This window comes from Pinus tabuliformis, chromosome X (assembly GCF_031772625.1).
Source record: "Pinus tabuliformis cultivar Carrire ecotype Pingquan chromosome X, CPIR1, whole genome shotgun sequence".
Classification (NCBI taxonomy): Eukaryota; Viridiplantae; Streptophyta; class Pinopsida; order Pinales; family Pinaceae; genus Pinus; species Pinus tabuliformis.
In genome coordinates this window covers 1,677,969,414-1,677,983,146 of record NC_142308.1, presented here as the reverse complement: position 1 = coordinate 1,677,983,146, position 13,733 = coordinate 1,677,969,414, and the positions used below count along the sequence as shown (strand labels likewise).

Below are 13,733 nucleotides of genomic sequence, written 5' to 3'. Positions count from 1 at the left end.
TTTCAATTTCCAGCTGTATTTTATTTCTATAAACTCAAGGGTAGCTTGGTCCGCCTAGTCCAAACGAGGCATTTCAAAAGGAGGCAAACCAGATACTCCTTAAAAAACATATTAATTATCTTTTCAATTTCCAGCTGTATTTTATTTCTATAAACTCAAGGTTTTTAATAAGGTCGATTATTGATGTCTTTTCTGTCCATAAAATTAATAAGGTCGATTATTGATGTCCTTTCTATTCATAAAATTCCAGAATATTAGGAAAAATTCCCTTAAAGATAAATTCAAGTGGTTGAACTCAGTATCAGTCAGCATCAGAAATCAGTGTCAGTTAAAAAATAGTTTGGAAGACTTACTTAAAAAAGCAGCTATGAATTGAAACCATGTTATTATTATGTACTCGGTCACACTTACAAAAAGTAGTTTGTTGGTAAAATAGCCAGATGATGAAATAATTCACATAGAGGTGAAATGTGTATTTATGGCCAATACACCTAAAGGTAGCTATCCAATTACATATTGCAGGCCCACGAAAAATTTAGAGAACGGCGGTAAAAGAGACACATGAATATTTTATTTAGTTCATTACATCTGGCAGATGTTGGAGCTCTCATGTCGCTGTTGCTACATCTCAAACTGTTCACGTTTTCTGCAGTGACATGATTTCAGACACAAAGAGATCGAAGTTCTTGAAGGAAGATCCTCCCTCGGCGACCGCTGATCTGGCAGCCTCCTTCAGTTCTGTCACTCGTTTTTTTAACTCCCTTCCTTTTTGTTCCACCATTAACAATTTAACAATCTTTTCCACGTCGTCTCTAGTAACCAGCCAGTTCTGATCAACTCTCTGGGGCGCCTCCAGAGCGATCTGGATTTCATCCACCACAAACTTTGAGTTAAAGTGCTGCTCCGCGTAGAGAGGCCAAGCGATCATAGGAACGCCCATCGTCGTCGTCTCCAGCACTGCGTTCCATCCACAGTGGGACAGAAAGCCACCGGTGGAAGGATGTGCCAGGATGCTCAACTGCGGCGCCCACCCCAGAATAATAATCCCCTGCTTCTTCTCCATAATACGATCATGGAAACCCTCGGGGAGAAAATCCAGAGCCGAGGAGAATGCTTTCGACCCGGCGTCCGATGGCGTCCGCAGAACCCACAAGAACTTCACCCCGCTCGCCTCCACTCCCATCGCCAGCTCCTCCATCTGTGCGATCGATATGGAGTTCTCGCTGCCGAAAGAAATGTAAAGCACGGACGCCTCCGCCTGCGGGTCTAGCCACTGCAAGCACTTGTCTTCCTCCGTATTGACCCCCATCTCGACCGCGGGGCCGATCCTTCGGGGTCGGACGTCTTCAAAGGCCTCCGGAGGCAGCAGGGGGCCGATTGTTCGCAGAGTACAGTTGACCCTCTGAAAATGTTCCACGAACTCCGCCTCCAGCTCGTAGAAGGTGTTGCTGATCATCCTCCAGCTCTGCTTGTTGCCCGGCCTACGTTGGAGCCAGTACTGGTGCGTGTCGTTGTCGGCCGTTGCCTCAGGAAGTTCCGGCAACATCTGAAGGCGAGTGAGACGAACTTCCTTGGGAAGCCCCGGTACAACATATCGACCGGAATCGGTGCGCGGCAGATTGCGAGGCAGAATCTCCCACACGATCTGGTGGACTGACTCTCCGAACATGCCGCAGGTGTCGAAGCACACTCTCGGGATGTCGAATTTTTTGGCGACAGCGGAGGCCCAGCCGAGGAGCATGTCAGCGATGAGGCAATTGAGGCGCGGAGCGATGAGGGAACCGCTAGTGCTCCTTATTTCTCCTCCCAGAAACCGGTGGAGGAAGCGATGGAAGGGCTCTTGCAGGCGCTCGTTTGCAGCGAGTAAAGGAGGCAGGCGATGCCACTGAACGCTGTTGCTGTTGACCTTGCCCAGCGTCAATTCGTCTTTGGTGACCTCCAATTCCACCAAGTGGATGTCTAGCCCGCTCTCCCGCGCGGCATCGACCTTCTTCTGCAGAGAAGAGATGTGATGGAAAGTGACAACGAAGGTAACAGTAAGGCCCTTGGCAGCGAGTTTCTTGGCGAGCTGCATGAAGGGAATGAGATGGCCGTGACCCAGAGACGGCAGCATCATCACATGATGATTGTGAGCCGTCCTTCCATTCTCCTTCCCCTGCATGCTAGACGCCATAGATTCCATCCAGAAGTCTCTTCTTGCTGAATAATGAAACGAAAATGAGAAAATTGAATCAGAGGAATGCGAAAAAGCAGAGAAGCCTAAAACACCATTTGAGGTGAGTAGTACGGCATAGGTTTATGGAATATGGAATAAATAGCATTGCCCTGCGCCTTGAATATGACGTGGTGTAGCATCTTCACACCCACTAACCAATACCGTGACATAGCATAGACATCAGCATTTGCGTCAGTGTTTTGTGTTGCCCGCCTGGCTCTTGGAATCTTTTTCCGGCCCCAATTCCGTGACATAATTCCATCCATACCAAAAGTTCGATTCAACCAATCGTTCCTCCTCCTGTAAGCTAAAACGTCAAGGACCAGTGTGAACCAACCAATCCTGATTCTGTAAGCACAAAAAGAGGGTCAAGGTGCAGTTTGAACCAAACAATCTTCTTTCTCCAAGGTAAGAAAAGGTCACTGTGCGGTATGGTATAGCCATTTTTATCTCGATTGTGGGAATATTTTGAAATGGGAAAGATGGGAGTGAAACTGTTTTTTCTCACGTAATTTAATTTTGAGTTCAGCATAATATGCGAATAGATTGTGTGTTAAGGTTAAAAAAAAATTTAAGGTTATTTGATAAAGTATGATATAATTAAGTTGATAGGCGTGTTTATTCTGAAATAAAGTTTTTAGAATTTTTATTTAATTATAATAATTATTAGATGTAGATTTATTTTGTAGAATTACTTTAGAATAATAGTTATTTTTTATTTTTTAATTAAATTGATTAATTAAAAAAATTGTTATATAATTGAATTATGATTATTGTGATGGCTTACAATATTGTAATAAAATTTATTTACAAATTAAGAATAGAATCTCTATAATAAAGTGTAAATAAATCTTTGTGATTCAAAATTTTGTTACATATTTTTAAAATATAAATATGTTTATTTGTTTTTTTTGCCTGAGCTATCTCTTCGGGGTAATATGTTTAAGTTATATATTAATTCTTCTTATAATTAATAATAATTGAAATAAAATTATAATTTAGTTAACTTTTATGAAAATCTCCATAATAAAATATAAGTGAATCTCCATGATCAAAAATCTTGTTATACGTTTTTTTATATAAATAGATTTAAGATAAATATTAATTTTGGTTATAATTAATAATAATTGAAATAAAATTATAATTTAGTTAATTTTTATGATTTTTTTTATTGGCAATGTGACATATATTATGAGGTAAGCTTTTTGATGTTTATCATAAACTATAAACTTCCATTAACCATTTAATTTATATGATTACATTGTTATTAAAAAATATTTTATACCAAATTATTTTTATTACCTAACTTCTTTTATAATAATCATTTAATTTATATGCTTATTAAAAAATATTTTGTACTGAACTATTTTTATACCAAATTATTTTTATTACTTAACTTCTTTTATAATAATCATTTAATTTATATGCTTATTAAAAAATATTTTGTATTAAACTATTTTTATTACCTAATTTTTTTATAATAACAGGATTTTTAAATTTTTTCATAAATTTTATTATAATTTCATTATTAAATACTAAAAACTAATTTATTAGAATTATATAAAGCAAACCATCAATAAATTCTAATAATAAAACACGATTCCATTCCATAATCATAAATTCTATCAGTATGTTTGGTAGGAAAGGAAGAGTCTTTTGGTGAAGTGTTAATTTGCCCCACGCGCCCATATATAAAAAGTTGCTGTGCTATTTGCATAGTGTTGCTTTGAACCATATATCAATTTGCGGGCACACACATACAGATCGAAAGTTCGTGTGTCGTATCCATGGGGACGCAATAACCCTAAACCATAATCATTGTAATTAAGAGTCTGAACCAAATTCACCAAACTAAGAGTCTAACCAAATTCACTTAACCATGAATCAGACAGTGACAAAGTGCAAACATGTCTTCTTTGCGGCTCTCCACTATGTTGCCCGTACTGCGATAAAAATATTTCATATAACAGCGATACATCATGGGTTATTAGCTGGGATGTCACTGCTTCCATTAAACACCCAAAATTGAGATTTCCTTTTCATGTAAGAAATCTGTTGATTGAAACTGACAGCTTTACACTGCCCGTATCATGCACTAAAGTTAATCATTGTTTTATTGTTTTTTATTTTGTTGAGTCTTTTATAGATATAATGAAAACCACTTAACCAATTATTATCATGCACTAAAGTTAATCATTGTTTTATTGTTTTTTATTTTGTTGTGTCTTTTATAGATATAATGAAAACCACTTAACCAATTATTATCCTGCACTAAAGTTAATCAGTGTTTGTTGTATCTTTTATAGATATAATGAAAAACTACTTAACCAATTATTAATTTAATATAATGAAAACCCACTTAACCAATTATTAATTTAATATATAGTGCTTTATTAATTTAATATAATGAAAACCCACTTAACCAATTATTAATTTAATATATAGTGCTTAATAATTACCATAACAAATTTCCCTAAATTAACCTCTTGAAAAAAATATTTACTATTTAAATCTCAATACTTCACTCAATGCTTAATAACATTTGTATACATGTTGTGAGGTTTACTTAATCATAAATTTATATAGTTTAATTGAATTTTACAGAATTCTGATAACACTATTTTATAATTGGATATATGATTTTCTAACCCTTCATTGCATATATAAATTGACTCTTATGTTCTGATTTTCATCTAACATATTGGTTAACCCTTATTTAAACTCAACCCATAACTTTAAAAGACAACCCTTATTTAAACTCAACCCATAACTTTAAAAAACAAGAACCTCGTAAGACATAAAACCAAAATATAAATTCACTTCTAAACTAATTAAGAAAAGCAAAATATCTTTATAAAATAAAAGTGTAAGATGATTACAGTATGTGTAACTGCTAGAAGTCATAAAAAAGGCGTGAGTTCACTTATGAACCAATTAATTAGGTGCCTTTGGTACTTGATTGCAGTATACTAGAAGTCACAAACAAGGCGTGAGTTCACTTATGAACCAAATAAGGCAAAGGAAAGCATGGTGCTCTTGGTTAAGTGCCAACTTCAAGGCCAAAGGGAAGAGTATGTCTTTGGGATTGCAGCATACTTAAATTTCAATTTAAAAAGGAAAATTTAAAAAAGGAGTGCGTATGGAATTTTTAATTTGTTTATTGATTTTAAGAGTGCAAAGTATTTGTTTATATATATATATATGTGGAAAAATACGAATAAATGAATAATTTGTTTATTAATTTTAAGAATGCAAAGTAGTTGTTTAATTATTTTTTATATATAAAAGAAATATGAATAAATAAAATTTCTTAATTATGTATTTGTTTGAGATAATTTTGTTTTTAAATTTTGCATTTTACATTATAGTTGTTCAAGGTTAAGAGTTTTGTTTGAGAGTTTTTATTAAATTTAAATGATTTATGGCAAAGGTGTTTATATTTAGTAGAAGATTTGAGGTTACAGAAAAACAATTAAAAAATCTTGAAAAGTGTCAATGAAGATGGATAATAAGAAGTTTAATGATTACAATTTTACCATATGGATATAAATATGTGGATATAAATATGGAAGATTCTTAATTTTTCTGAAACTTTATTAACAAAGGGAGGTAGAAGTTAAAAGCTTTATTAACTATATGGATAGGTTTATATGAAACACATCTACAACCACATTTACCAATGTGGTTGATATACATTTCTAGGCGTATATCTCCACCCACCACATTAATAAGTGTTAGTTGTATTTTGTTAAAGACTAACTATTTCTCATTATTAATAACTATATAAATAATAATAGCCATATTATTTTTTATTTATATAATTATATTTATTATATTAACATTATTTTGTATATTGATACAATATCAGTTATTACATAAAATATTCCTAATATATTAATAATTATATTTAAAACTAAAATATTAATAACATTTAGTTATTATTAATAATATGTATTTATCTCTCACCATTATGTTATCCTCAATAATTATTATATATTTATTAATATAATGGTAAATATATTTTATTATATATTTGTTAATCACATCCATCTTAACACCAGATCTATCAAGCCCCGAGAGGGATCAAATCTCTGGAGGTGCAAACCTATTTTTTTAGTTCAAAACTTGTGGAAAGGTTTACACCTTGAGAGATTTGATGTCTGGTGTTAATATGGATCTAGGCTGGTTTTAATAGTGTGTGGTCATACAAAATTTGTTGAACATCTAATTATTTTGATCATTTTAAATATGCTAAGTATGTCTAAGATTAATTTGGTCAATTTAAGCCCCGAGAGGGATCAAATCTCTAGAGGTGCAAACCTATTTTTTTAGTTCAAAACTTGTGGAAAGGTTTACACCTTGAGAGATTTGATGTCTGGTGTTAATATGGATCTAGGCTGGTTTTAATAGTGTGTGGTCATACAAAATTTGTTGAACATCTAATTATTTTGATCATTTTAAATATGCTAAGTATGTCTAAGATTAATTTGGTCAATTTAATTTAAAATTTTCTTAGTTACCTCAGTTTGTTGAGATGATAGAGACTCTTAGTAACTTGAATGATGAAATACAAATTTTGAGTGCAAAGTGTCAATATAACAATTTTGATTGATAGAAAAAGTGAATAATAAGAATATAGTCAATTACAAACAATCTTCATTGCTATCAGTTTGAAACTATTTTATTCTATTGTTATTAGTTTTTCCATTTTATAGTTGAATTATTGTAACACATAATTCAATTCAGGTCATGAATAATTTTTATGTGCTTACACTGAGAGAGAATGTGTATGTTTTGGGGGTGAGAAGGAGAGACAAGGGTAGATAGAGATATAGATATGGAGAGAGAAATGTTAGAGCGAGAGAGCAGGGGAATAGAGACAAATGGAAGGGAAAGCGGGGGAGGGAAAGAGAGATAGATACTAGATATGGAGAGATATTGTGTATGTTTAGGGGGTGAGATAGAGAGATAGAGAAGGAGAGACAATGGGATATAAAGATATAAATGAAGGAGGTAGATATGTGCTTAGACTGAAATCAATGCATGCTATTAATTTAATTACTTTGAAATTAATGTACATCATACATCTAGTTGTATCAAATCATAAATCAACATCTACACTAAAATCAATGCATCTAGTGCAAACAATCAAATAGGATTAGAAATCAACATCTATACTGAAATCAATGCATCTAGTGCAAACAATCAAATAGGATTAGAAATCAATATCTACACTGAAACCAATGCATCTAATGAAAGAAATCAAATATGAGCGGAATTCAACATCTATGTTGAAATCAATGCATCTAGTCTAAAGTATTAAATAAGATTAGAAATCGACGTCTACACTGAAATCAATGCAGCTAGTGCAAGCGATCAAACAGGATTAGGAATCATTATCTACACTAAAACCAGTGCATCCTGTGTAAGCAATCAAATAGGAGTAGAAATCAACATCGACACTGAAATCAATGCATCTAATGTAAGGTATTAAATAGTACTAAAAAATTGACATCTACGCTGAAATCAATGCATATAGTGCATGTGATCAAATAGGATTAGAAATCAACAACTACATTGAAATCAATACATCTATTTTAGTGAAAATCCAAAATATTCATGACTTTTTATATCTAACTTCTATGTGTGTATTTGTCTATGTGCATCTCTTTCTTCTTCCCTCTCTCTCCACCTTCCATTTTGTGTCTATCTCCCTCCCTCACTCCTCTCTCTTCCCCTCCCTCTCTTCCCCATCTCTCTCTATCTACCTCTCCCTCCCTTTCTCTATCTTTCTCTTTTTTTTCTCCCCCTGCCACCTATATCTATACCTCCCTCCATCTCTCTTTATTTGTCACGCTATCTCATTCCCCTAAACACATGTCACTCTCTCTCTCTCTCTCTCTCTCTCTCTCTCTCTCTCTCTCCATCGATATCTTTATCTCCTGTCTATCTCTCTTCCTCCCTCCATCTCTTTGCCTCTCTCTTCTACCCTCTCCCCCGCCCCATCTATATCTCTATCTCCCCTTATCTCTCCTTCTCACCCCCAAAACACACACACACACTCTCCATATTTCTCTCTCTCTCTCTCTCACTCTTCTCTCTCCCTCACTGACTCTCCATCTCTCCCTTGCCACTCCCTCACCACCTTTATCTCTCTATGTCTTTATTCCCCTTCCAACTCCATATCTATCTCTCCCTCTCTCTCTCCTCTCTCTCAAGTCCTCTCTCTTTTTCCTTCCTCTCTCTCCACTTCTCCCCCACCTCCCTCCATTTCTCCCCCCATCATACACACTCTCTCTCTCTCCACCCTTCAACTCTGTCACTATCTCCCTCCCTCTCTCCTTCTCTCTCTCCCCCCTCCATATCTATGTCTCCTTGTCTCTCGCTTCGCCTTATTTCTCTATCTTTATCCTCTCATTTTCTCTCTCTTCCCTCATATCCTCTCTCCCTCATTCCATCTTCATCTCCCCCTTGTCACTCCCTCTCTTTCTTCACCTCTATCTCTCAATGCCCTTGTTCTTCACTCCTTCTCTTTCCCCCTCGAAATCCTTCTCTCTCCCTCCCTCTCTCCCCCTCCTCTCTCTCTTCATTTCTCTCTCTCGGTGTCTCTCCCACCTCTATGTCTCTCTCCCCCACTCTATTCCCCCTTCCATCTCACTCTCTTTCTTCAATATGATCTCATTGTATTGTATTTAAGAAAGTATCTAAAAAACCAAACAAACAAAAAACATAATTGGTTGTAACATATTAAACCTATATTTTGGATCAATCATGTTAAAGAAAATACAATAATAAAAAACTTAAAAGAATCATTCATTATCTTTCTTCTATCATTGTTAATCACTTTGATTTCTCACTTCGCTTGGATCCTTGGTTAAGATGCATCTATCATGGTTTTTTGTAATACTATTTATATTATATAAATTTCACATATGTATATAAAAGTATTCTCATTTTTTAATTTATTAAAACCTCTATTTAATCTCTATGGGAATATCGTTAGTAGTCGTGAGGATGGAGCATTTAGATATACCTCAAAAGTAATTATAATATTTTTCCTCTTAGATTTAAGTAAAAAATGTTATCAAATTAAATTAAAATAAAGTATTTGTAAAATATTTTGATTTTGAAATAAGTTATGGTTTTTGGGCATGTGGTATTGATAAGCCATGGTATTGGGCCATGGTATTGTAAAAGAATAATTAAAAGCTTAGATCGTAACATAATAATCAAAAGTCTAGATGGCCCATGGTATTGATAAACCATGGTAGTAGCCCATGGTATTATAATTTTCTTCCCTCCTCTCCCTCTCTATCTTTCCATCGTGAGTATTGGCCCATGGTATTGTAAAAAAACCTACCTAGAAGTTAGTAATATCCATGGTAACTATTCATGAATAAAAATATTGTCATATTGTAAATATTAAGTTTTTATCCACTTATTTATTAAATTTATAGATGAAACACATCTATATTAATTATTACAAATATATTGATTATAATTGAGCGAACATTGCAAATGTTTACTTACATTATATTTTTTATATTACATCTATACGTGTTACATAAAATATAATAGTACAATATTATATGTTACCCAATATTTATAACCACACCCACCTAATAAATAGTGGCCAGGGTTGGGAGGAAATACCAATTAAAATGTAATATTATTTAATTTTACCTAATATTTCACTTCACACCCCATTTTAAATATTACATTCTACTCAATATTTCCCCTCCCTGCTACTAATTTTATACTTGAGTTTGTTTACTTTTAAATTACAAATATAAAAAAAAAAAATTACAATAAGAAATATTGGGTAAAATATAATATTATAGTATTATATTGGAGTAGGCAAAATTATTAGATAAAATGTAGTAATTACATTTTTCCTAATATTTCCCCACCTCAGTGCCAACATATCCATAAAAAAGTTTTAACTTTACATAAAAAATTTACCTTTATAGGCTACATGGATTCAACGCCATCATTTTCTACAACTAATTATGTATCTAAATATAACATCAAACTAATATGAATCTAGGCTAGTTTAATCCCACCTTAAATAGATTATATTCGAAAAGAATTTCATGAGTCAATACCATGGATTTTTCAAACCATGGGTCAATACCATGAGTCATTCACATATCTCTACCATATTTTAATTCTATTTTGACCTAGTCAAAATGTTAACATTATATTACTTTATGTTACACATTTCTAGCATACTATTAAAATAAAAGTGAAAATTTAAGTATTTAAAAATGTTTTTAAAAGTAACATTATGCACGACATCTCTTGCATATACATATATTAGCCGAACATATATATATATATATATATATATATATATATATATTTCATATACATATAATGGTCAATATATTTCATATATTTACTTAGAGTATATTAATAATATCAACTATATATAGACTATATATTAAACTAAAATATATTATATTATTGCTTAAATATATATATATATATATATATATATATCTATTCTAACTTATAAATGAAATCTGAATTAGTTTTAATCAAAAAAAAATTAAAACCCTGAGTTTAAATTGTTTAATATGCATGAGTGCCCAAGGGGTTTTTTAGGGTGTTGAATCCATTTATGCATTCAAAAATGTATTTTAAACAACAAAAAATCTTGAAATTGTATTGTCAGATTTTGGTGAATTCAAGTGAAAAGTCAATAAGTTAGACTATATATAGATAGATATATATATATAGTTTAATAATATAATATAAACCTTAGGGTTTAAACCATGATATATTAAACTCTAGCGTTTATTAATCCCTTGTGTTTTGAATATTGATTCCAAGGTCTTGGGACCAATATTTAATACACAAGGGATTAATAAACCAAAGGGATTAAATTATAAAAAGAATTATTAATATTATGAACCGAAGCGACTAATAAACCCAATTTAATATTATAACTCAAGGGATAAATATTATAAACCTAAAACATCAACAAACTCAATGAATCAATATTAAAAACTCATCAGATTAATAAACCGTGACCATTAACATTTTAAACCCATGGGATTATTAATATTATAAAGCCAACTAATTTTTTATTTTTTTAACAAAGTCGGTTGCTGTATTAGTGGTTGAAAAAAGGAGAGGAGTCAGAGCTCCTGAAATACATTAGATATCGATGGCAACTTGGATTAGGAGAGTTACAAAATAAAGATCTCTCCCTGAAATACATTAGATATCGATGGCAGCTTGGATTAGGAGAGTTACAAAATAGAGATCTCTCCTTGATCATTTTTCTGCTTGTTCTAATTCTAAAATTACCTGAGCTACTGTAAATTCTTACATATTGAGACAACCAAAATTGACATTTGCATAACATTTTAATCTATTTCAATATGACTAATTTGCCTTGCGGTGGATTCCTCCGGATTTGGATCCACTTCATCCTGTTTGGCACTTGAGGAACTGGGGGCTGCTTTATTTCGCTTGTCCATCATATACTGCAGGATTGAAATCGATTCTTCCGCATGGCTGCATCGATTTGATAAGTGACTAAATTGATCATGAAGAGAGGCAACCCTATGCAGGAAAAGATCTATTTCAGCCCGGTATTTCTCGTTTAGGATGCGGTTCTGATCTTCAAGCCTTGTCTCCAAGATCCTTTGCTGATTCTCCAGGATGCACTGCTGGGCCCTAACTTCCTCTAATTCGGCTTGCAAGTCTGCACAATGCAAACAGTCTTCGTTGTGTGCCATAGTTGTTGTTGAGGGTGATTGGGATGAGAAGCAGATGCAAACGAAAGAAGGGATAAAGCTCACAGCGCAGGGGACAGAGAGGATGGAGGTAGCAAAACACTCAGCGGAATTTATGAGGGTCTGAAACCGCCTGTAGGCGCAAAAGGCATTCAAATGGGAAGATAAAAGGAGACCTGGCTAGAGGTTCGAAACTATGCTTAGAGGGCAGAGATTATTTCTGGAACAGAGGCAATACTGTCCGCAGGGAACCACTTGAGAACAAGTGCGCTTGGGAGCCAAGCATCGGAGGGAGATAGCACTGGAGAATGAAGGAAGGGGGAATAATATAGGTGGGAGTTGAAGGGAGATGAGGCGGGAGAGGGGTCGTCCAGTCACGGGATGAGGGATGGTGACCTACTGGCGAACATTATAAAGCCAACTAATTAGTAAACCCAAGGGATAAATATTAAAAACCCAACAATTTAATAAACCCTGGGAATTAATATTTTAAATTCAAGGGAATAATAAACTCGAGGGATTAATTATAAACCCAAATAATTATTAATATTATAAACCCAATGAGACTAATAAACCCAAGGGTTTAATATTATAAATCCAACGAATCAGTAAACCCAAGGAATAAATAGTATAAACATAAGCGATTAACAAACATAAGATATCAATATTAAAGACACAAGGGATTTATAAACCCACAAATTAATAACTTAAACCCAAGGGATTGATATTTTAAACCTTAGGATTGATAAACCCACATGATTATTAATATTTTAAACCCAAGGGGTTACTAAACCCCAAGAACCATTACTATTATAAACCCAACCACATTAATGATGATGATGATGATGATGATGATGATTAACGTGACCCACTAATACCAATGTGGTCTATCGGACCTCAAGAAAAGGCAGTCTAATTGTCGTTCTTCAAAACCTTGTTTCTGTGATCAGACAGCGAGGAAAGAAGCATTCCAAGATCGCTATAGTTGGGCTAGATTAATAAGTCAAGAAGATTGGAGGTGTGGTTGATGATAGAGAATTGAGGGCAGATGTGGGCAAGAGTCGGGCAATCTAAAAGGAAGTGATTTTCATCTTCCACCTTCTTAGTATCACAAATCTAACAAATTCTATCATCCCAGGGAGTCTTGGGGGTAGACCACTGTCTGGTCTCACTCCGAAGCTCATGAGAGTTAGTTCTAATCCTAGCGATGTTCATTTTCTTCTTAGTGCTAGTCAATATAGAGAGATAATTCTGGTTATCGAGGGTGGGGTTGATCACCTCCTTATAGTACCTTAGCTTCTTTTTACCCTCCATCTCTTTAGCATCCCACTTCTTATCCTTAAAATTGGAGGTAATAGTATCTTTGATATTGTCGTTGCTTCCCATGATGATCCCCAAAAGTTGAGCCAAGACTAAGCATCCTTAAAATAAAAAGCTCACAACCATTAATAATATAAATATAATATTAATCATAAAATTAATACTATTATTAATAAATCTATAATAATAATAATAATATAACATTAAAAATAACTATTATAATAAACATGTTATTATTATCGTAATTAATAATAATTATTGATTTATATTAATAATTAATTATAATGTAATAAATTATTATTATAATCATTTTAAAATAATTACTTTTATTATTGATTATTTATTATTATTAATATTATTTATTATTTTTAATAATTAGTTTTATTATATTATTGTTGATTCTTTATTATTGTAGCTATTATTATGAATATTATTTATTATTAATAATAATT

At 33.1% G+C, this 13,733-nt stretch overlaps 1 protein-coding gene across 1 annotated transcript; it reads right to left on the bottom strand.

Moving 5' to 3' along the window:
- Positions 1-349: 349 nt before the first annotated feature.
- LOC149146457 (scopoletin glucosyltransferase-like) lies at positions 350-2,281 on the bottom strand. The gene has a single exon (XM_089449031.1). The coding sequence runs from the start codon at positions 2,180-2,182 to the stop codon at positions 638-640; it is 1,545 nt and encodes a 514-aa protein (XP_089305157.1). The 5' UTR covers positions 2,183-2,281; the 3' UTR covers positions 350-637.
- Between the last annotated feature and the right edge of the window lie 11,452 nt (positions 2,282-13,733).